General features: G+C 56.8%; 2 protein-coding genes across 2 annotated transcripts; one reads left to right on the top strand and one right to left on the bottom strand.

The window, feature by feature from the left end:
• The first annotated feature begins 1,810 nt into the window (after positions 1-1,810).
• Positions 1,811-12,955, top strand: PTGS1 (prostaglandin-endoperoxide synthase 1). The gene is made up of 11 exons (XM_051807535.1): positions 1,811-1,962; positions 7,042-7,158; positions 7,316-7,456; positions 8,199-8,342; positions 8,651-8,832; positions 8,921-9,004; positions 9,315-9,561; positions 10,122-10,408; positions 11,122-11,269; positions 11,546-11,921; positions 11,999-12,955. The coding sequence occupies exons 1-10, from the start codon at positions 1,851-1,853 to the stop codon at positions 11,899-11,901; spliced, it is 1,818 nt and encodes a 605-aa protein (XP_051663495.1). The 5' UTR covers positions 1,811-1,850; the 3' UTR covers positions 11,902-11,921; positions 11,999-12,955.
• Positions 12,956-16,064: 3,109 nt separating this feature from the next.
• PDCL (phosducin like) lies at positions 16,065-20,616 on the bottom strand. The gene is made up of 5 exons (XM_051807594.1): positions 20,517-20,616; positions 20,125-20,168; positions 19,487-19,673; positions 18,684-18,865; positions 16,065-17,804 (listed from the first exon to the last, which is right to left on the bottom strand). The coding sequence occupies exons 3-5, from the start codon at positions 19,665-19,667 to the stop codon at positions 17,253-17,255; spliced, it is 915 nt and encodes a 304-aa protein (XP_051663554.1). The 5' UTR covers positions 19,668-19,673; positions 20,125-20,168; positions 20,517-20,616; the 3' UTR covers positions 16,065-17,252.
• Between the last annotated feature and the right edge of the window lie 112 nt (positions 20,617-20,728).

The raw sequence follows: 20,728 nt of genomic DNA, 5'->3' as shown, positions 1-20,728 counted from the left end.
GGCAGCACCACCCATCCTTGCACTGGCTGGGAACAGCAATTCATGTGGGGACCCAGGGCTGGCTCCCAGTCTGGGACATGTGGTCAGACATCCTGGGCTGCGGCTCAGACAGACTCGCAGGAGGTCTGTTGGCAGCCGGGGCTGGCACTGGGGAGTTCGGTAGCTGCTGGGTTAGAGCTGAGCAGCCCAGTGCAGCACTGAGTGCTGGAGTGAGGGGTCTGGGCACGGGGTGAGACACGAGGAGTGGTAGGGGTCTGCAGGACACTCTGCAGCTGGCAGCAGCCCCCTCCCTTACCCAGCAGCGTGGGGACAGCCCCTCCACGGCAGCCCCTCAGCGGCCCCAGCGAGACAGCCGGCCCCGGGCTGTTGCAACTGTTTCCCGTATTGTGCAAGAGAGTGATTATTAAAACCTGATGAGAGGGAAGGGCAGTGAGCACGGGAGCGCTGCTGGAGAGGGACATCCCCAAGGGCTGCTGGGCTGGCCCGTGGGTGAGAGGGGTCAGGCCCTGCCAGGTCACACCTGCTGCGGTCAGACAGCATCGGGTGTTGGGTGTGGGACAGGAGGAGGACACGCCAGAGCTGAGGCTGGTGGTGCTGTCTGAGGGGATGGAGGAGAAACAGGCACGCCCACGGGGGGAACCACTCTGCTCTCGGTGGGGCTGTGACACCATGGGCAGCCTGGCAGAGGGCAGGAGCAGCCCTGACCCCAGCACACACCGACTGCACCAACTGCACACACACAGCAAAACCTGCCTTGCGTTTCCAGCCATGTTCCTCAGTGGAAGGCAGGAGGTGTCCCCACCCTATGTGAGCGCATCGAGAGCCCACTGAGATCATGTTTATGTCATGGCTGATGCTGGATCTGAGGCCCTTGTTCATTTTTGGACACCTGCAAAGGCTGCTTGCCTGTGGGGACACTCCCTCTCTGCTGCTGGAACCCCGCGCAGGAACCCCGCAGAATCCACGGAGGAGCCGTGTGGGAACCACACACCACCGGCCTGCCAGGGCTTCCTGCTGCTCTGCAAGGAGGGACAGCACAACCCGAGATAACCCCCACACACAGCCGGGCCTGCGTCGGGGTCTCTGCTGCTTCCGCAGTGCAGCACGAGAGAGGGTCAGCAGCCACAGGCCCGGAGCCCTGGGGGCCACCAGCTTGGGGACATCCCAGCCAGGTCTGCAGCCCACCATGCTCACACCACCCCAGCCCCACGCAGAACCTCTTCCAGCCTCACAGAACTCCTGTGGGGTGTCTTGTGCCTGCCTGGGCTCGGCTGGCTGGATCCTGTCCCTGCTGCCAGGGGCTGGCGCTGGGAACAAAGCATCCAGGCAGGAAACACCCGGCGATGGTTTCACCGATAAACTCAGCTTTTCTGGCCACCGGCGGCTGAGGGCAGCCTGGCTCCTGGCACGACCGGGCGGCGCTGCCAGGGCAGCCTCTTGTGGCCACTCGGAGGAGTTGAGCCGGGCCCGGGGGATCAGGGGATGGGCATGGGGTCCCGGGGGACCTAGGGATCAGGGTTTGGGAATGGGGATGCAGGGGGACGTGGGAACTAGGGCGTGGGAATGCAGGGGCACATGTGTACCAGAAGTCGGGTATGGAGATGCTCAGGGAGGGAAATGGGGGGACTTGGGGCTCCTGGGGGACCTCGGGGCACGGCTGGGGGGGGTACGGGTGGCCGCGGCAACCAGGGGAGGGGAGGGCGGTTGGGGCAGCCCCCCGGCGGGCCAGGCTGTCGGAGGCGGCCCCGTCCCGTCCCGTCCCGTCGGGGGCGGGAGGCGGCGCGGCGGGGGCGGGGGCGGCGGGGCCGGGCCGGGCGCGACGGCGGGACGCGGCGGAGCTGCCTCTCGCCATGGGCGGTGGGTGCCGGGCCCGGGCCCCCCCGGCCGCGGGGCTGCGGCTGCTGCTCGCCCACGCCGTGCTGCTGCTCTGCGCCGCCGGGAGCGCCGCCGGCACCGGCTCCGGTACGCGGGGCGGCACCGCACCGGGAGGGAGGGAGGGAGGCGCGGGGAAGTCCGTACCGGTGGAGCTTTGGCATCCCGCACCGGGGGGGATCCGGCCCCGGGGGATGCGGGGGGATCTAGTCCCGCAGGATCCAGTACTGGGGGTCCCGGGGACGCGGGGCGGGCGCTGCGGGACGGGGCCGCGCTCCGGCGGGTCCCGGGAGAGATCGCACCCGTAGCCCAGGGCTGGTCCTCGCCCGCCGGTGCCCGCGGGGCTGCGAGCAGGAGCCCCGAGCGGAGGGCAGGCAGGGTGGGCAGGGGCGGCTGGCGGGACCCCCCGCCCGGCTCAGGGTTCCCGCAGCGCCCGGAGCTGCAGGATTTGGCCCGTCACGCGTGGCTGGGAGAAAAACCGCCCGGGTAGAACAAACTTCCCCTCCACCTCCCGCAGCGGCCGCGCAGGGACCACACGCAGGGCCCGGAGGAGACATCGCTGGCCCGGGGCGGCCGGGGACGCACGACAGGGCTGGACCCCGGCCAAGACCGCGGCCACTCCGGGGCGGGCCCGCCACCGGGCTGAGGGACAGCAGCCGGCGGGTCCCTGCAGCCCCCCAGCCGGGACGGGGCTTCTCGAAAGAAAGGGGGACAATATCCATGCATGCTGGCAGTCAGGGCCTTTCCTGCTGTCCCCAAATGCACACCAGGTGAAACTGCAGCTGGGGGTGAGGATGCAGGGCTGGGAGCAGCAGGGATGGCTCCGGTGCCCCCAGCCATCCTTTGGTTCCCATGCCCATGTGCTGCAGAAGTTCACCACGTGCTGGCATGGCCACATTGGGCTCAGGCTGCCCACCTCAGGTGCACTCAGGGATGTCCAGGAGTAATGCTGCTTGTGGCAGGCACCCACGGAGCATGCTGTTAAACAAAACCCTTTCTTGAATCCCATTAGCTCCATCCCCAGCCCCTACAGTGCAGATTCCCCCAGGTCCTTACAGGGACATTGACTCCAGTTCCTCTTCTGTGAAAAGATCTTCCTCCCTGGAGAAAAACGCCATCCCAGTGTGGAGCTTGAGGCACTGCTCAGATTTTACAGTTCCTTGCTAAAAGAAAGTTCTCAGCAAAACCAGCCCAGGCCCATGGGCTGCATCTCTCGAGGGACTCTGGTCACCTGTGTTCAAATGGTGCTGATGGTGACCCTGTGTCCAGCACCCTGCCAGGGTCTACCCTCTGCTCTGTGCTGGAGCAGCTGCTCCTGTGCAAAAGCAGTGACCCAGAGGGGCAGACTTCCCTGTTTTGGCAGCAAATGTGTCCAAAAGGGGAACATGACCTGGAGCTGCAGTGCTTAGAGGCCCTATGGCCATGGCCACGCAGAGGGGAGGCCGTGTCAGCTCTGCAGGAGACTCCAGCAGTCCACCCAGCAGGAGGTGGCAGGTCCAGCTGCTGGGGACAGTAGGGCTGGGTGATGCCAGTGTGGCCAAGCCACCCTGCAAAACCTCTGGCTTCTCAACCTCAGGCACAGGGGCAGAGCAGGAGCAGCAGGAGCCAGTGCTGGAGGAGGGGGCCCGTGCTGGGGAGGTGGCAGTCACCCCACTGAGGGGCACACTGGGCACATCCGTTGAAAGGAGTAACCCCATGGGATGGACCTGCCTGTCATCTGCTGAGCTGGACTGCAGGGACAGGCAAGGGACAGCCTCTGTGTGGCTCTTCCTCTGCTCTCATCTTCCCGAAGAGCCCCTCTGGGGATTGAGGACATCTGGGACCAGCACCTGTGTTTTCTGCTTGGCACAGGACAAGGGCCTAGGGACACACTGGAGATCCACGTGCCTGAAGCAGCTGGGACAGATGCAGGCTGGAATGATGCAGCCCTGGAGCTGACTGCTGCACACCAGGATCAAAGCAAGTTTGACTACGTGGAGGAAAAAAAATACCTGGGATACATGATATACATGAAAGGATGTCTCTCTTCCAAGCCTTAATTAGGGAGGGAGATATCTGATTGAGAAATTAGGGGAACTGCACCGTGCCCTGAGGTGCTGTCAGTAGAGTGTCTGGGCTCTGCTCCTCCCCAGCCTTGTGCCAGGAGGACCACAGCCCTAATCTAGCCCTTGGATCTGCTCTCCAAGACCAAATAACAGGATGTTGGGCTGAGGCTGGGATCTCCTGCTCACTTGGTGTTTGCTGCTCAGAGCTCTCCTCTTGACTCCTTGCTGGCTGCACCTTGGCTCTGAGCCACAGTGTTTGTTCTCTGTAGACTTTTCCTCTGGCTGAGTGGAGCCAGGCTGCTCCCATGGTGTTTTTCAGTTTTCTCTGCAGATATTGCCCTTGGCAGCTGGCTTGCCTTCAGGGGTGAAGTTTTGTACAAGTGTTTTTGCAAAGTAAACCTGACCGTCCTCTCCACAGCCATTCCACAATTCAGCTGCGTCACTGCTGCCAAACAGGAGCTGGGGCAGCACCCCAACATCAGCATCTGCCCGAGCCCCAACCACAGGGCAGGTCTGGCATGGACCCTCCTGTCAGGGCAGTTGGGGATCTCTGGCAGAGCTTCTCTGGATTCATGCCTGTTTGCATAGCCCATGGTCTGCGCCTCCTCCCAGCACATCCCCTCTGCAGCCGGGCTCCTGGAGCGTCACCCCGGGCTGCAGAGGGGAGGCAGCTGCCACACCGAGAGCCCTGGGGCTGCCACCCCTCCAGCCTGCCCCCAGCCCATCCTCAGGGCCAACAGCCCCGCTCAGGTGCAGGGGGAGGACAGCTGAGCCCACGTGGTGCACAGCTGCGGCCCTGGCACGCTGCTCCCGCTCATGGTGCTGCCAGAAGTGGATGCAGATGACGATCTGGCTGTGGTGCGTGTGCTGTGAGCGGTTTGTGGGCCTGAGAAAAACCTTGCTGGATGAGGAAAAACAAGTGTGTGAGCCTTTCATCATCCCCCGAGCCTGTGGCCGCGGGGCCATGTCCCATCGAGCAAGCCTGGCTCCGTCCCGGCCATGATTCACCCCAAGTTGCTTTGGCTGCGGTTTGCAGAGCGGATGTTGTCCCCGAAATCTGGCATTTTTCAGCGGTGATGGAGTGTGTTCACCAGCTCTGCCGTCACGGAGGGGCCCTGCTCCACACAGAGACTGGCAGCAGCTTTCCCCATACCTGGAGCCTCCTGGCAGGGCCGGCGCAGAATTCCTGGCCGGGGTGGGGAGAGACGGGAGCTGCTGCGGGAGGGAGGCTCCAGAAGGATGTGAGGGGTTTGCTGTCGCGGGCCAGGACACGCTCCATCCATCCCCTTCCCACCCTTCTGGCTGGAACATGCTGTTCCCACCCCACCTCCGGGACCCCGCGGCACTGACACTGCGCTGAACCGTGGGAGGAGGCGGCTCGGCCAAGCCCGGCATGCGGCCAAACCCACCTCGGAGGAGGGCTCGGCACGACCTGCCATCGAGCCCCGCACCGGGGAGATCCCTGGCAGAATGAACTTCTCCTGACTCCCCATATCAGCTGGAGAGACAGGGCAGGACACGACCTGCTCTGCCAGAGCCTGCGGCCTGGAGCATCCTCCCAGCCCTGCGGCTGCGGCACCTGCGGCAGCCCCGCAGCCCTGCGGGTCGCACGGGGCAGAGCTCGAGGTTGCTCCTTGGGGTGTTTGCAGGGTCTGCAGCAGAGCCATGTGTGAGGTACCAGCATGGGAATATCCTGAAGGATGCTGCAGATGCACTGCAACACCTCCCCCTTTCCAAAAATTCCCATCTTGCAAAAATCCGAACGGGTGGTCTGACCTTAATTTGTCTGAGATAAATAAGATCCTGCCTGCTGCCTCCCGTCTGGAGACATGAAAAGATCCAAGATGAAAGGGAGCCTGATGGAAGTGCTGGGAGCTGAGCACGTCTTTGCAAGCCGGCCCCTGTGCCGTGAGGGATTTGGGGCCACAGGGCTGAGCACAGCCCAGCAGAGCTGCTGGCTGAGCCCTGGGCTCCTAGGCAGCCCCTGCCCTGCCCCGAGTGTGTGGCTGCTGGAAGATTGAGTAATGTCACAAAATTAGCTTTATTTTTTAAAGATGTTAATTTTTAGCTTCAATTTCCTATGGAAAAAATGAAGTTTCTGTTCTGCATGCCCATACCTCCACCCCCTCCACCCCAGTGTTGGAACCTGTTCCCAAACTCCCGAAGAGTCTGAACCAGGTCTGGCAGGGGCCTGGTGAGCTCACGGACTAAGCAGAGCAGCTGATGGACCCAGGAGACCTTCCTTCATCATGCAGGACACGATGGGCACACTGGGAGTGGCTCTCGGTCTTTTGTGGCACTCAGGGCGTGCTGCCCATCCTCCCTCAGTGAGGCTGAAGATGCCACCAGTGAGGCTTTCAGGAGGCAGCTGTGGCAGAGGACATCCCAATTTCCACAGCATTCCCTGGGCTGATGGAAGGCAGAGGGGTCTCCAGCCACCCCAGATTGTGTTGCTCTTTCTCCCCTGAGTTTTGCTGCTCTTGAAGGAGCTGTGGATGGTGGAGTTACAAGGACCTGCCTGCTCCAGGATGGATCAGAGGAGCTTGGCATGGATAGTGCCGAGCGCTGCCCCAGCGCAGGAGCTGCTCTGTGCCGGGGGGATCTCCCTGTCCCACGGGATCCTGCCGCCCTGGGACGGGCGGGAAGGGGCCCTTATCTCGTGTCTGCAGGCCGGGCACGAAGGTGGTGGAGGAAGGGCCGGGCGGGAGCCGGGAGTGAGGCCGGCGAGGCCCCTTCCATCCGCTCGGGGCGGAGGGGCCGCCTGCCAAAGCAAACCCTGCCCTGACAATGGTCGCTGTGGTGAACAGGGGTGTGTTTGCACGGCTTTATCCCTGCTGGGGCTCTAGGGGCACTGCAGCCCCCCAGGCACGAAGGTACAGCCCCAGGTGTGCAGGAGACCCCCGTGACAGGCAGCGTTGGGCTCCTGCAGCACGTTGTTGACACCAGAGCTGGGGGCTGGGCTCATGGAGGTGGCTGCACCAAAGCACCTCATCTCCTGAGCTGCACCCAGCTCGGCTGGGTCCGAGGCAGTGTCTCTCTGTGAGGAGCAGGGAGCCACTGGATGCTGTGACAGGGTGGCTGGATGGTGATCTCTGTCTCTCTCTCTGTCTCTCTCTCCCTGCAGTGAACCCCTGTTGCTATTTCCCCTGCCTGCACCAAGGGGTGTGTGTGAGGGTCGGTCTGACAGAATACGAGTGTGACTGCACCAGGACGGGATACTACGGGGTCAACTGCACCTCCCGTAAGTCCCAGTGGCCCAGATCTGGCACTGCTGGATGCCAGGGCAGCTCACTGTGCCCACAGCACTGCTCTCACCAACAGCAGTGGTGTGGGTGGACCGGGGCTATTAGTGGGCTTCATTAGTGGGGTGAGTGATTTACCTGGTCTGTCTCCACCAGCTGAGTTCTGGACGCGCCTCCACAACCTGCTGAAGCCCAGTCCTGCCTTCTACCACTTCATCCTGACCCACTTCAAGTGGTTTTGGGACATTATCAACAGAACCTTCATCAGGGACACGCTCATGAGGCTCGTGCTGACAGGTGAGGGGCTGGAGAGGGTCTGGGGGTTCATCAGGACTCGAGGACGCCCCAGCACGAGCAGAGGTGTGGGTGGGGATGGCACAGCTGCAGTGATGTTGAGCAGCTCCTGTGGGCACGGTGGGCATCAGGCTGGAGTCACCTCACCAGGAGATCCAGGGCATTGTCACTCCGTCACTCCATCATGCTGTCACACTGTCACTCAGCCCAGGGGGGCTGCCTGGACAGGCAGTGGTGGGGCTCAGGGGGTCCCCAGCCCTGTGCTGGGCTGCCAGCCAGCTGGAAAACACAAGCAGCTCTTGGCATGCTGCACTCCCCGGGCCAAGGGGCTCTCGTGCAGCTGCATGGAAAGCAGCCTGTGCAAATATGGCCTTTGTTACTCATGTCCCCACATTCATCACTTTGCATAAATATTTAGGTTCCAGCTCTTGGAGTCGTAGGGACACACTCGCAAGGCTCTGGCTGTTGGTTTTACCATTTCTATGGGTTTGTCATCTCATTTATCATCCAAAAATCCACTTAAAGCATTAGCACGGGCCCTATTTTTCCCTGGGGAATTGCAGCCTTTAAAAGGCTCGGAGCAAATCCCAGGACACCCTCGTGCCTCCACTGCTGGTACCTTCCTGGTTTTTGGGGTGTCAGGGGAGGGCATCTGGCAGCACAGAGCGGGTGGGCAGGGGCCAGGGCAGAGGCTGTGGGGTGCTGCCCTGCGCCCTACAGTGGTGATCCCCCTCTCTCCTTTCAGTTCGTGCCAATCTCATCCCCAGCCCCCCCACTTTCAACTCCGACTACGGCTACATCAGCTGGGAGGCCTATGCCAACGTCAGCTACTACACCCGCGTCCTCCCGCCCGTGCCCGACGACTGCCCCACGCCCATGGGCACCAAAGGTATGCCCCTACCTGGGGAACTGGCACCCTGAGGGTTTCCTACCCACCCATGGCCAAGCTTTCACTGCTGTGGACACATCTGCAAGGCACCACTGGCAGTGCCACGTCCTACCACTGTCCTGCCCAGGCTGGCCCTGTGGCAGGAAGAGCTTGATGGCATCTGAAACGTTGCTGGGACAGCTCAGGGCATGTCACAGCCTGTGTGAGAGGGCTGTGTCTCTGCAGACACCACCAGCAGCCCTGCAGACAGCACTGGTACCCAGCCAGGCCAACACTGGGCATCTGCCCTCAACCTCCATCCTTCACAGGGAAGCAGCAGCTCCCCGATCCCCAGCTCCTGGCAGAGAGGTTCCTGCTGCGGCAGAAGTTCGAGGCTGATCCCCGAGGCACCAACATGATGTTTGCCTTCTTCGCCCAGCACTTCACCCACCAGTTCTTCAAGACATCTGGGAAGATGGGCCGTGGCTTCACCAAGGCGCTGGGGCACGGGGTGAGGGGCACGGGGGATGTGGGAGGGAGGAGGGTGACGGGGCACAGGTGCCTCTCGGAGCAGCCTTGATGCCCTGCTCCCTCCTCAGGTGGACCTGGGACATCTCTATGGGGACAACCTGCAGCGGCAGCACCAGCTGCGACTCTTCAGGGACGGGAAACTGAAATTCCAGGTACCACCCAGCATGGCTGAAACGTGACCCAGGGCTGTGACCCAGGGCTGTTTGAAGCCCATGTCCCTCCGGCAGCTCCTGGGAGACCCCAGCCCTGATGCCCCGTGTGGCTGCTGGCTGGGGGACAAGCTTTGGGGTGTTACAGGTGTTCTGCAGTTGGGACTGTATGAGGAGCTGTTTCCATCCCACTCACTTCTTGCAGGGGAGCAGACATGGTGCCCTTAGGGAGGCAGCTCCTGGCTGGGCAAGCTTTCCCCAGAGTGTTTTTCTCCCCTCTGCCCTTTCTCCCACCTCGTTCTTGTGTCCCCAGGTGGTGGATGGGGAGGTGTATCCCCCCGTGGTCACCGACGCCCCCGTTCACATGGTGTACCCGTCTGCCGTGCCCAAGGAGCAGCAGCTGGCCATGGGGCAGGAGGTGTTCGGGCTGCTGCCGGGGCTGTGCATGTACGGAACGCTCTGGCTGCGCGAGCACAACCGCGTGTGCGACGTGCTCAGGCGGGAACACCCCACCTGGGACGACGAGCAGCTCTTCCAGACGGCACGGCTCATCCTCATCGGTGAGGGACGGCACTGCCACGGGGCACGGGCACCACGGAGCTCTGTGTCCCACCTCCCTGGGCAAGCCCCAGTTTTGGCCAGTCTCTGAGGGTGGTGGCCAGGCTGCCTTGAGAAGTTCCTCTGGCATCCTTCTGGAGATCATTGGCTTTGGCCCATTTAGCAAAAAAATTGGGTTTGGTCCATCAAAAATACTGATTTTGAAAAATTTTGTCATAATTTTGAATTATTTCTTTTAAATGTTCATGATAAATTTGCTTTTCGTGTCTCATGAAAAGTAATTTCTGACCAAAATCCATAAAAAAGCCGTGTCATCACAGTACCTTTAAAATATATATCCAGGTCAGCTCCCTCAGGAACCTTTCAGTTTTGTTAGACTGACCTTTGCTACTGAAGAACTAATTCACTGAAAAATTCCCAACCAGCTCAACGAGCCCATAGTCAGAAGGGTCCCAGGAGGTGCTGGGTGCTGGGATGTGCTGCCGTAGCACATGGGTAACATCTCAGGGTACAGAGCTGGTGGCTCCTGCTGCCACCAGCTGCTTCTTTTGCTCCTGCCCAGGGGAGACCATCAAGATCGTCGTTGAAGACTATGTCCAGCACCTCAGTGGGTACTACCTGAGCCTCAAGTTCGACCCCGAGCTGCTGTTTGGGTCACAGTTCCAGTACCGGAATCGCATCGCGGTGGAGTTCAACCAGCTCTACCACTGGCACGGGCTGATGCCCGACTCCTTCGTCATCCAGGGGGAAGAGTACAGCTACCAGCAGTTCCTCTACAACACCTCCATGCTCATGGACTACGGCGTGGAGGCGCTGGTGGAGTCCTTCTCCAAGCAGGTAGCAGGAAGGGTAAGGACCTGCTCTCCCCTCCCTGGCAGTGCCGGGCTGTGACACCCCACAGGGACACTCGTGGTACCCTGGAGGGGGTACGACCGTCCCCGTTTGGCAGTGGGACACACACAGAGTCTGCCCAGGGCAGCACCTGATGAGCACATCAGGAGTCCTCCCCACGAGCACCGAGGCAAGGCTGGCCCTGGCAGCGCCGGTTGCTGCTCTTGGTGCTCTGCAGTAAACATCCCGGTGATGGACATCCCGGAGCCTGAGGAAGGGGCGATCTCCCGGCCCGGAGCAGCTGGGAGTGGAGCAGCTTGTCTGGCACTGTTCTTTGCTGCCATCGCATGGATGTTTTCTTCCAAGCCGCTGTGTCTCCATTCCTGACCCTCTTTTCTTGTGCAAAGCAGCGCGGCTGAGGCTGAGGCTCTGTCGGTGTCCCGGTTCTCCCTGCAACTCCAGCCCTCTGTAACCTCTCTCCTCTTCCCAGGTCACTGGGTCCATCCAGGGCTTCTCCCACACCATTCCCTGCCCTGGGAACAGGGCTGACCTACCCAAGCTGCTCTATAGCTGTTTTTTGCACTGTCCAGTGGTTCCCCCTCTTCTTCCTGCTGCAATGATGTGCTGCTCTCCATGACACATGGATAGTTTAGCACGGTGGCTCTCCTGGAGCTGCTGCTGGTGCTGCCTTGTGCCTCACATGTGCTCCCCCTTGTGTTCTTGCCCTCCAGATCGGTGGGGGACAGACCATCAATGCCAATGTCTTGCATGTGGCCATTGGGGTCATCAAGGAATCCCGGCAGCTGAGGCTACAGCCCTTCAACGAGTATCGGAAGAGGTTTGGCATGAAGCCCTACAAGTCCTTCCAGGAGCTGACAGGTAGGGCTGCAGTGCTGCCCGGGGCTTTGCTGGGGCAGGGCAGGTGCCCTGTGCCCACAGGTGGGTACGAGACCACGAGCTGTCCCACTGCCACCGGGCTTGCCCCGCAGAGCAGCCGCTCCTGCCCATCCCAGCCTTGCCTGGGCGTGGCCCTCGCAGTGGGGCAGGCTGGGCTGATGCCCAGTTTGCAGGGGTCCTTCCTCCTGTGGGCTGGATGACTGGTCCTTGCCAGGCCTGATTCCCTTGCTAAAGCACTCTGACGTTCCCTTGGGGCAGGAGAGGAAGAGAAGGCTGCGGAGCTGGAAGAGCTGTACGGAGACATTGATGCTCTGGAGTTTTATCCAGGCTTGCTGCTCGAGAAACCCCAACCCAATGGCATTTTTGGGGAAAGCATGGTGGAGATTGGAGCTCCATTTTCCCTGAAGGGGCTTTTTGGAAATCCCATCTGCTCCCCAGAGTACTGGAAACCCAGTACATTTGGTGGAGCCACTGGCTTTGAGATAGTGAAGACGGCGTCGCTCAAGAAGCTCGTGTGCCTCAACGTGAAGAGATGCCCGTACGTGGCATTCCACGTGCCAGATGCTGTGGAACACGGCAGCCCTCGGGCTGGGGGACCATCTACAGAGCTCTAGCACCGGGATGACCCGCCCAGGTAGGGACTGTCCTTGCCCAGGCACCTGCTGAGCTGAGCTCCCAGCCTGGTGCTGAGTATCCCGTTCCTTCCTGCAGGGAACGGTGGGGACGCAGGGACCTGCCCACCCCTGTGCCGAGCAGGAGCAGGACAGGAGATGGTCCCATCCTGGATGTCCTCCACACCAGCCATCGAGGAGAGGCTGCTCCCAGCTCTCTGAAAAGCTGGAGTGCCTCGGGAGTGTGGCTGCCCTGCTGTCCTCAGCAGACTCACATCTCTTGCCAGTGAATACCTTGCACAAAGCCAGCTTTGGGGTTCCCCAGGGGATGCTCTGGACTCCCCTGTGCTTCGTCACCCTCCATCCCCGCTGCCTCCCAGCACCAGGCCACCAGCAGCCCCTCTTCCACAGGGCCTCCCCACTCAGGACAGAGGAGTGCAGAGCCCTCACACTCCTCCCTCCTCTGCTGCACCTGGTTATGTGATGAGCTCCCCGATGGACAGGAAGGACACGGTGTAGGTGTTCCTGCTGCCCCAGCAGTGGCTGAGCTTGCAGTAGGAACCTGCCCTGCTCTGCTTCTCCTGCATCCTCTGGACCATCCACCCCAGCCTGTCCAGCACAGGGGCACAGCTGGGACACAGCCAGGAGAAGGAACCAAAGCAGTGTCTCTCCTGGAGGAGACCAGGGGAGAAGCATCAGATCGGACCTCCCAGACCTCCTGTGCCTCCAACACGCTGGCTTGGACCCTGGCACGTGCTGCTGGCTGCCCACCTGGGGCTGCTCGGAGCGAGGTGCTGCCTCTGTGCACACCCAGCGATGGAGTCCCTTCCATCCCACCATCATCCCACTTCCCTGCACTATCAGCTCAGCAAACACATCCTCACAGCACACAGAGCCTGCTGCTGTCCTGCTCCCTGCACGCAGACGTCAGCCCTTGCCCGGCCCAGCCACGTGTCGCTGGCAGCCACTGTCACTGGCCTTGATCCCCATCAGATCCCAGGTCACCTCCAGGAAAACGGACATTTAAAGTAATAAATGATTTTAAAAACTCCTCTCACTTCTGGCTGTGCCGGGTCATTGCCGACCGCACACGAAGAATAAACAGTGAGCACCCTCCTTAGGAGATGCTTCTGTGGGGGTCTCTGAGCCCAAGTGTCCCCCGCAGGTTTGAGCCACGCTGCCCTTCAGCCACCCCCAGCCCTGCGCTGTCCTGATGCCACAGTTCAGGGTGTTTGGGTGATGGTCTCAGGCACGTGGTGGGATTGCTGGGATTGTCCCATGCAGGGCCAGCAGTTGGACTTTGATGATCTCTGTGGGTCCCTTCCAAGTCAGGATGTTTCTGTGATTCTGTGGTGACACAGCACTCACACCCAACCTTGTGTATCTCTGTCACATAAAATCCATCCACACATCAGTCTGGCTGCCCGGGTGTACTGTGGGCATGAAACAGCCACAATCTGGAAGGGAGCAGGTGGCTGCACCTTCCTCCTGTGCTGAGCCGAGGAAGGGGACTGCTCCCCAGTCCCTGCTGTGTCCTGGCAGGACTCTCACCTGCCCTGGTGACCTCGTGCCATGAGGCCGTGGGGGCTGCGCTGCTCCTGGCTGGACCCTCCTCACACTGATTTTGTAACCCAGATCAGCCAAATTTGTCATGATCCAAATTCCTCGAGAGGGGGTTGTGAGGCTCTTCCAGGCAATAGTAAAACTGCTTACAGGGAGATGTTACAAGAGGTTTAAAGGGCTCGTGCCTTGGCAGGGGTGTGTTGGGAGGACGTCACAGCAAGGGAACATCTGCAAGTAGAGACTGCCAAGGCCTTCTCGCTTCTTGCTCTCTTTAACCCTTCAGAAATGAGATAGTTTTACCAGGATACCATCTGAATTTTAGTTTCCTGACAGGACATGGGGAGGCAGAGAGGCTGACACAACCCACGAGGGCACAGCGGGCAGGTTCACCTGCTGTGTGCTCACCTGGGCTGGCCCTGCCCTGCCTGTGCCCTGCCCAGTCCTGGCACAAAGAGACCCCAGTCCTGCTGCTCCCCCCATGTCGTGCAGGAGTGCTGAGCACCAAGCCAAGAGGAGGACACAGCCCCTTCCCACCCACACTGGATCCACCCTCCATGCCTCCAGCCAGACGTGTGTGTGACCACCCTTCCCGAGCTGCTCCAGCCTCCAGCATCCCTCCCCAGCTGGAGACAGGCACGAGCTGGGCTGGTGTCAGTTAGACCACAAACATCCTGGGTTTGTTTGTGGCTATCACTGGCTGCCAGCACTGCTTTGGGACCAACTGATAAGTGAGGAGAGCCCCTCAGGCACACAGGGAGCCTGGATGCTCCGCCACCAAGGAGGGATGTTTCATGGGAACTCAGCTGAGCCAACACTGGCAAACCTGACACCTCTTCCAGCTGTGCCCCCCATCCAGGACAGCGAAGCATCTCCCTCCTGCTGGCAGGGAAAGCTTTGAAATTGTTTCTTTGTAGGACCAACATGTACCATTCCCAGGCACAGCATCCAATACACTATTGAAATCTCCTCCAGGAGCCCAGGGACCCACAGCCCTGCACAGAGCTTCCCCAGCCCAGCACTGCTGAGCCCTTGTGTTTTCTTCGCTGCTTTTCCAGCCATGGTAGCTTGCAGAAATCACTCAGATCCTCACCAGCTTGTCCATCACAACATGCAGCCACATCCAAGGCAGGAGCCAGTGGTTTGCATCCCTGGTGTTGTCTGTCAGCATCACCCAACCCTGGCGAGGGCTCCCTGTGCCCCCACATCCTCCTGTGTGCTCTGGGGTCTGCCACACATACCCTCTGTGTGAGCTCTGGGTAAACACAGCTCCTAGGACATCCTCTGAATTTTTAAACAAGTCTTCAGCAGCTTGCCAGCACCTGGAAGGATGTGGACAGAAGGATGGGGCTGCCTGGGTTCGTGCAGCAACAATGAAAACATCCATCTGGGGCTGTGTGGCCTCCGAGGCGATGATTCACTGAGCAGGGGGTGAACGGTCCAAAGGCTGAATGGAAAAGCTTTTTATCCCCTTGGAGGGAGTCGCTGGACTCCCCCAGTCTGCCCCAGCAGGCCTCTCTGTGCTGTGAGCCAGGTCAGTGACTGCACGGGGGACCTTGTGTGGACTTTCAGCAAGGGTGTATTTTGAACATTTTACAAAGATGAGAGGCCAAAAAAGATCGGTAAAAGCTTTTCTTTGCTAAATCTTGCACCCAGGCTGGCACCACGATCGAATGCCACGTTAAGCTCATCCCGGGCTTTCGTTCCTGCCCTTGCCAAGCAGCTGTCCATGATTCCTTGTGCACTCACGCTCTGTGCCCAAATTCTGTTTGTGCTGGAACACAATTACCCGTGAGCAGCCCCAGGTGATCCCACGCTCCCCTCCCACAGTTACAGCTGCCTGTGAAACCCGTCATTCCTGGCGGCCTCCCTGCCATGAGCTGCTTTTTCCAAAACAGAACATCTCCCAGAGGCAACACAACCTACCTGGCAAGTGTTTTTTCCAACTCCTATTTATAGAACTTCTTGAAGATTTAGCTTCAAGAACAGGCAAAAGCAGCAGCAGCTTTTTTTCTCAGCTCAGCCCCCTCACTCCCACGTGACGTGCGCACAAATGAGCAGCAGGATTGTAGCACAGCTTCTCTCCCCTATATTCTTCCAGATCAAAGAGCAGTTGGATTCAGACCCTTTTTCTTCTCCTTTTTGCTATCAGCACTGCAAACCACCTCTCCCATACCTGAGCACAGGAGGTTCCTCACCAGGAGTCACCTTGCTCCAGGCCATGGGACACAGAGCAGCAGGAGAGGGTCTGATCCTGTCACAGTTTTGCTGCCACAGGGGTAAAAAAAATAATCACTTTCTAAAAATAGAACTTCAAAGCAACTCAAGCAGTCAGCTCTCCCCTGACCCCCTCTCCAAGCCAGGTTTTATGATGATGCTGAAATGCACAACAGACTTCACTGAATCTCATCCTGGATATAAGTTACAGCTACTCTGACTTTTTCCTGAAGTGTGCTGATACCCACACTCAGAGATTTAATTTCATATAACTTACATGGGGTTTTTTTTCTGCAACTCTGAGATGAAAAGAAATAATCTCTCAGCGCATTTAAAATCCTGGATTTCTGCCAGTTTCCTTAAAACAGCTACAATTTATGCCAATTCAGTCATTTTTAATTACAGATTATTTATTTTTCTGCTCGTATTACTTTTAAAAACACAGTTCAAATAGACACAGTTACAAATTCTCCTTTTTCTAGCCCAAGAGCCATTCTTATTAAGATCCTACAATGATCCACAGACACATTTGCATTTCTTCCTGGTGTTCCAAAGTGCTTTACATAAAAATTGCAAGTAAATTTCATCATTAAACACAGCATTACACTGGGTCCTATATTTAAGTAATGACAGTCTACTTTTTACTACTGAAGACAGACAGAAATGAACTTTAGCACTGATTTAGTAATTTTAGGGAGAGATGAAATTCTGCAGTTATTTAAGTCCTAATTCTGCATTTTGCCAACAAAATTCTTGCTGCTGCTCAGCACACACGTTGGAGCTCTTTGTAACAGTCTCTCTGAAGAGCCAGAGCTCATTTTCTGATGGAGTGACTACTGTGAACTCTAAGGACGAGTATTTTAAAACCCAAGAACGTATTAAAAGCTGTAATTGCAAGATTTTCTCATTTAAGTCCCAGGGAAGGTTAAAGAAAGAAGAACTCTCTCCATCTGAAAAGCAATTTTCAGGATGAAGTCAGGGGATGTCATTATTTGTAAGTGAGAAAGGAACAAATACTTGAGGCCAAGTGTTAGAACAAGGTACTTCCAAGAAGGAGACTGCAAATTGGCAGATGGGACCTTGCACTGTTAACTGGTAGCAGTTCAGCACCAGGTTATTAAGTCTTGAATTTTAAAAACTCCTCTATTTGCAGTCTCAGTTCTTGTCTTAGGGAGTTGGTGACCACATCTTGATCCAACTGCTATTTATATTACACTGGTTCAGGAAACCTGTAGGGACACTGACCACACACTGCTGATCTGAGAACAAAATGTTTAAAATAAATTTGGAGAAGGGAGATGACAACACACAACTTCCTAAACTTACTGAATTGTGTTAAAACTTCATGGTAAGTAAAACACATCTGAATTGCATAGAAATGAGACTGTTTCAGCTGTACTTTACTGAATTAAGAAAATGAGAAAATGCTAGGAATTCCTCATGTTATTTTTAACAAGCAAAAGTCAAAGTGCAGGAGGGGGAGGAACACATACCCACGCTAAGGAAGGGAGAGAACAATCCCTAGCACAGAACATCCCACAGCACAGCTACACCTACGGGCCCTGGGCGTCAGTGCCTCAGTCTATTTCCAGATCACTGTCCTCACTGGAACATGCAGAAGGGTTATGTATAGAAGTCAGGAGCAGCAGGTCTTTTTCTGGCAGCAAACCACATTCCTGCAGAAAAGCCTCCAGGTCTACAGCAAAGAAATCTTCCCCGAGCTGGTCAGTGATGCGCACGAAGTTGCCGATGAGCTCCCCGGCCTTGTAGACCAGCAGGGCTGGCAGGGCATTGTTGGTGAAGCGGGTGCTGGCCCCGATGAGGGAACTCTTCACTCGGCAAAATTTCACCGTGGGGTACTCGGCAGCCAGGCAGATCATGCAGCCGTTCAGGGACTCGGCGCCAGGGATATCATCTTCATAAATATGGATCATGATCAGGGTGCTCTTGTGCTCTTTGTCCACCGTGTCCAGAAATGCTTCTCCGCTGGTGATCTCAAAGACCTGCTTGAACTGCTGCCCACTGTACAACTGCTGCCTCATCTCCTCCATCCTCTGCTTCCTGTAGCGCTGCAGGAACTCCTCGTCGTCCTCGTCGTTGTGGATCATGTTGTACTCCTGTAAAGTCATCTAAGAACACACACAGAGATACGTGAAAACCATCTGCACCACGATGTGGGTCACTTATGTAATGAGAATGTAAATCAAGAGGATTAATGTGGGTCACTCATCTGTAATAACAGCAAAGTGCAACCCGTGCAAGGCTCAAGCACCCTCTGTATTACACTCCATTCTGAGCTAATTAGAAACCATGTCCAGTGGGAACAGTGATTTCAGCCCTGGGCATTCCAGTTTCCACAAGCTGCACTAATAGCACAAGTGGCTGCTCTGTGCTCCCACTTTAATCCAGGTTAATGGTGCCCATGTGCTTTCACCGAGCTGGGAGCGCTCATTTGGAAACTGTCCCTGACCTAAGAGGAGCTTCTTCCTCATTTAGCTTTCCAGTTAACATGTGGTGGCACCATCCTGTCTTTAGAACTGCAACGAACAGGATTTTATGCATTTCAGTCTGTTCATCTGCATCACTCAAGGTACAGGAGAGCAAAGCCAATCTGCATCACCTGACAGCAGAAACACTGTCTGCTAACTACTAACTTCTCTGACTAACACTCAGGGGTAGTTCACAGCCCAGCTGATTAAAACCACTCTCTACCTCCAATGCCTTCGATCTTTGGAGCTCAAAGTTAAATTCCCAACATCCACTTACTAGATATGGAATCAACGAGGGCTCCTAAGCTCTTGCTTCAGGCAGGGGAGGCAGCATTCATATGTTTGCTGTACCACTCTCCATACTAATGAAGTTGACTTATTTGATCAACAGACCATGGAAATCTGGGAAAAGGGTTTGGGCTTCTTTGGTACTGCAGCTAAACCACTTATTTGTCAACACAGGCAAACGAGAATGTTAGACATTTTAAGTGGCACTTTAATTCCTTTGTGCCATGCTACCTTTCCATTGATTTTTTCCTGAAGCTCCTTCTGCTTCTGCTTATCAGCCTCATCATCTAAGTGAGACCTGCAGGTCATGGACAACTTCTTGATGAGCCGCTCCATCTCCCGGCGCTGCTCCTGCCGCTGCTCCGTCTCCAGCTGCTTAAACCTCCTCCAGTCATTGATGACTCCCTTGGGACCTGAGATTAAATGTGTGGGCATTTTGTATAAAAAGGGTAACACACTTATATTTATCATCATTTAAAATCAAGTAATAATTTATAAATCAGCAGTAAAACAGTGGCCCTGTTGTAAACTTTCCGTAACCGTGCAGAACACTGAAATGGAAGAAGTGATTTGCCATTTGCATGTCCTTGAGTTTGTATCTTTTTTTTTTAGTAAGAAGACTAAAGTTTATCTAACTAGGCTATTCTCATAATTGTCCCACAGATTAGTATCTGTACTCTTGAAATAGAACCACGAGCCCTCAAGGCTTCCCCTATTGTTAACATGGCTTTCATCAGAACAAAAATAATGATTTATTATCAACCAAATTGTACAAATCAGCCTTGTATCAGCTTTCTATCCAAAGCCTGACTGCTTCAGATAAAATACTGAGGTATCTCAGAGGAGAAATCAAACATTACAATCAAGAACCAGTTATTAGAAATAAGGTTAGACAACAGCCAGGAAACGATCACTCTCTGACCCAAATATGCAGAACACCAGGAGCTTCATTTCGAAAAATGAATTTTAGAATAACACATGAAATTTCCAACAAACAAAGCATTTACAGAACAAGTCCACTGACAGGAGCATACCTGTGTTGACAGTGCTAACATCGGTGCCAACATCGCTGCTGAGCTCCACCTCTCCCACACTTTCAGGAATGTTGCTCTCCCCTTCTTTATCTTCCTTCTCGCTGTCCTCATCCTCACCCTCACTACTGCTGTAATAGTACTGGAGCTTCTCACCAAGCAGTTTATCATCTGCAGTAGTCATTATGTCCTAAAAAATAAATTAACAAACCAGAGGATGCAGCTCTGATCAAACACGCGGCGTGAGATACCACCTTAAATGCATCATGATGATCCTTCACTTCCTCAGGGCAGTTTTTAGCCCCAGAACAGTTCACAGCCCACCATCCAACAGCCTTTGGTGGAGTCAGTCCCTTGGGTTAATTCTTAAGTCACAATTTCAAACTCACTTAAATTAAAACCTGTACAAACAGAACTGCTCTGAAGCTCACTAGTGAAAACACCTGACGTGTGTTCTCACTCATGGAGAATTAATTTTCTAACCGAGATTCAGGAGCCTTGTGAGCCTCCCTGGACAGCTCCACCAGCCTGATTCCCAGTTACTGACATTTAAATGCCCACTATTATTTGCATTATTTTAACAATTATTTACGTGAGCTGAAAAACTACCAATTTAATTAAGCAAATTAAAACGTTCTGACCTGTATTCCTTTGCAGTCCTTCAGAGAGAAGCTTCTATCAAGACCTGGAAGGAGGAATATTAGCCAGATCAGCTGATTTGGGCTCACGCTTCTCTGCAGGGCTCTCCTGCTCGCAGAAGCCAGCCCTGGGCGTGTGTGTGGCACAGACTCCACTCAGCCCGTGGACACAGCAGAGCTGCCGGGAGTTAAACCCAGCTCCAGCCGATCACAGCGGGCAGATGGCCCGGGATTACCGGGATTACCCCAGAGGGGCCGGGCCAGGGGCCGGTGACACCGCGGGCCCCGAGCGAGGCGGCCCCACAGCCCCGCCCGCCCCGGCCGCCCCTCGGAGCCATCCCCGGCCGAGCCCCCCCGCTCTCCCCGGGCCCGGCCCGGCCCCGCCATCGCCTCACCCGCTCCCGCCGCCTTCCGGGGCCGCCGCGCGGGGCACGGCGGGAAAGGGGCGGGGACGGGGACGGGAACGGCCCCGGGAACCGCCTCTGGCACGGGAACGGCCCCGGGAACGGCCCCTGGAACGGGAACGGCCCCGGGAACGGGAACCGCCTCTGGCACGGGAACCGCCCCGGGAACCGCCCCGGGAACGGGAACGGCCCCGGGAACGGCC

This window comes from Manacus candei, unplaced genomic scaffold, assembly GCF_025592945.1.
Source record: "Manacus candei isolate 608988 ecotype Guabito, Panama unplaced genomic scaffold, ASM2559294v1 h1tg000071l, whole genome shotgun sequence".
In the NCBI taxonomy this organism is placed as follows: domain Eukaryota; kingdom Metazoa; phylum Chordata; class Aves; order Passeriformes; family Pipridae; genus Manacus; species Manacus candei.
Note: the sequence above shows the minus strand (reverse complement) of the source record. Positions and strands in the feature narration are given on the sequence as shown.

Bases quoted from the DNA above. Each gene is read 5' to 3' on its own strand.
- PTGS1 (XM_051807535.1), top strand. From the start codon at position 1,851: ATGGGCGGTGGGTGCCGGGCCCGGGCCCCCCCGGCCGCGGGGCTGCGG. The intron at 7,457-8,198 runs GTGAGGGGCTGG...CTCTCCTTTCAG, and splicing joins CATGAGGCTCGTGCTGACAG to TTCGTGCCAATCTCATCCCC. The intron at 11,270-11,545 runs GTAGGGCTGCAG...CCCTTGGGGCAG, and splicing joins GTCCTTCCAGGAGCTGACAG to GAGAGGAAGAGAAGGCTGCG.
- PDCL (XM_051807594.1), bottom strand. From the start codon at position 19,667: ATGACTACTGCAGATGATAAACTGCTTGGTGAGAAGCTCCAGTACTAT. The intron at 18,866-19,486 runs GTATGCTCCTGT...ATTTAATCTCAG, and splicing joins TGTTAGCACTGTCAACACAG to GTCCCAAGGGAGTCATCAAT. The intron at 17,805-18,683 runs GTAGCATGGCAC...GTGTGTTCTTAG, and splicing joins AGGAAAAAATCAATGGAAAG to ATGACTTTACAGGAGTACAA.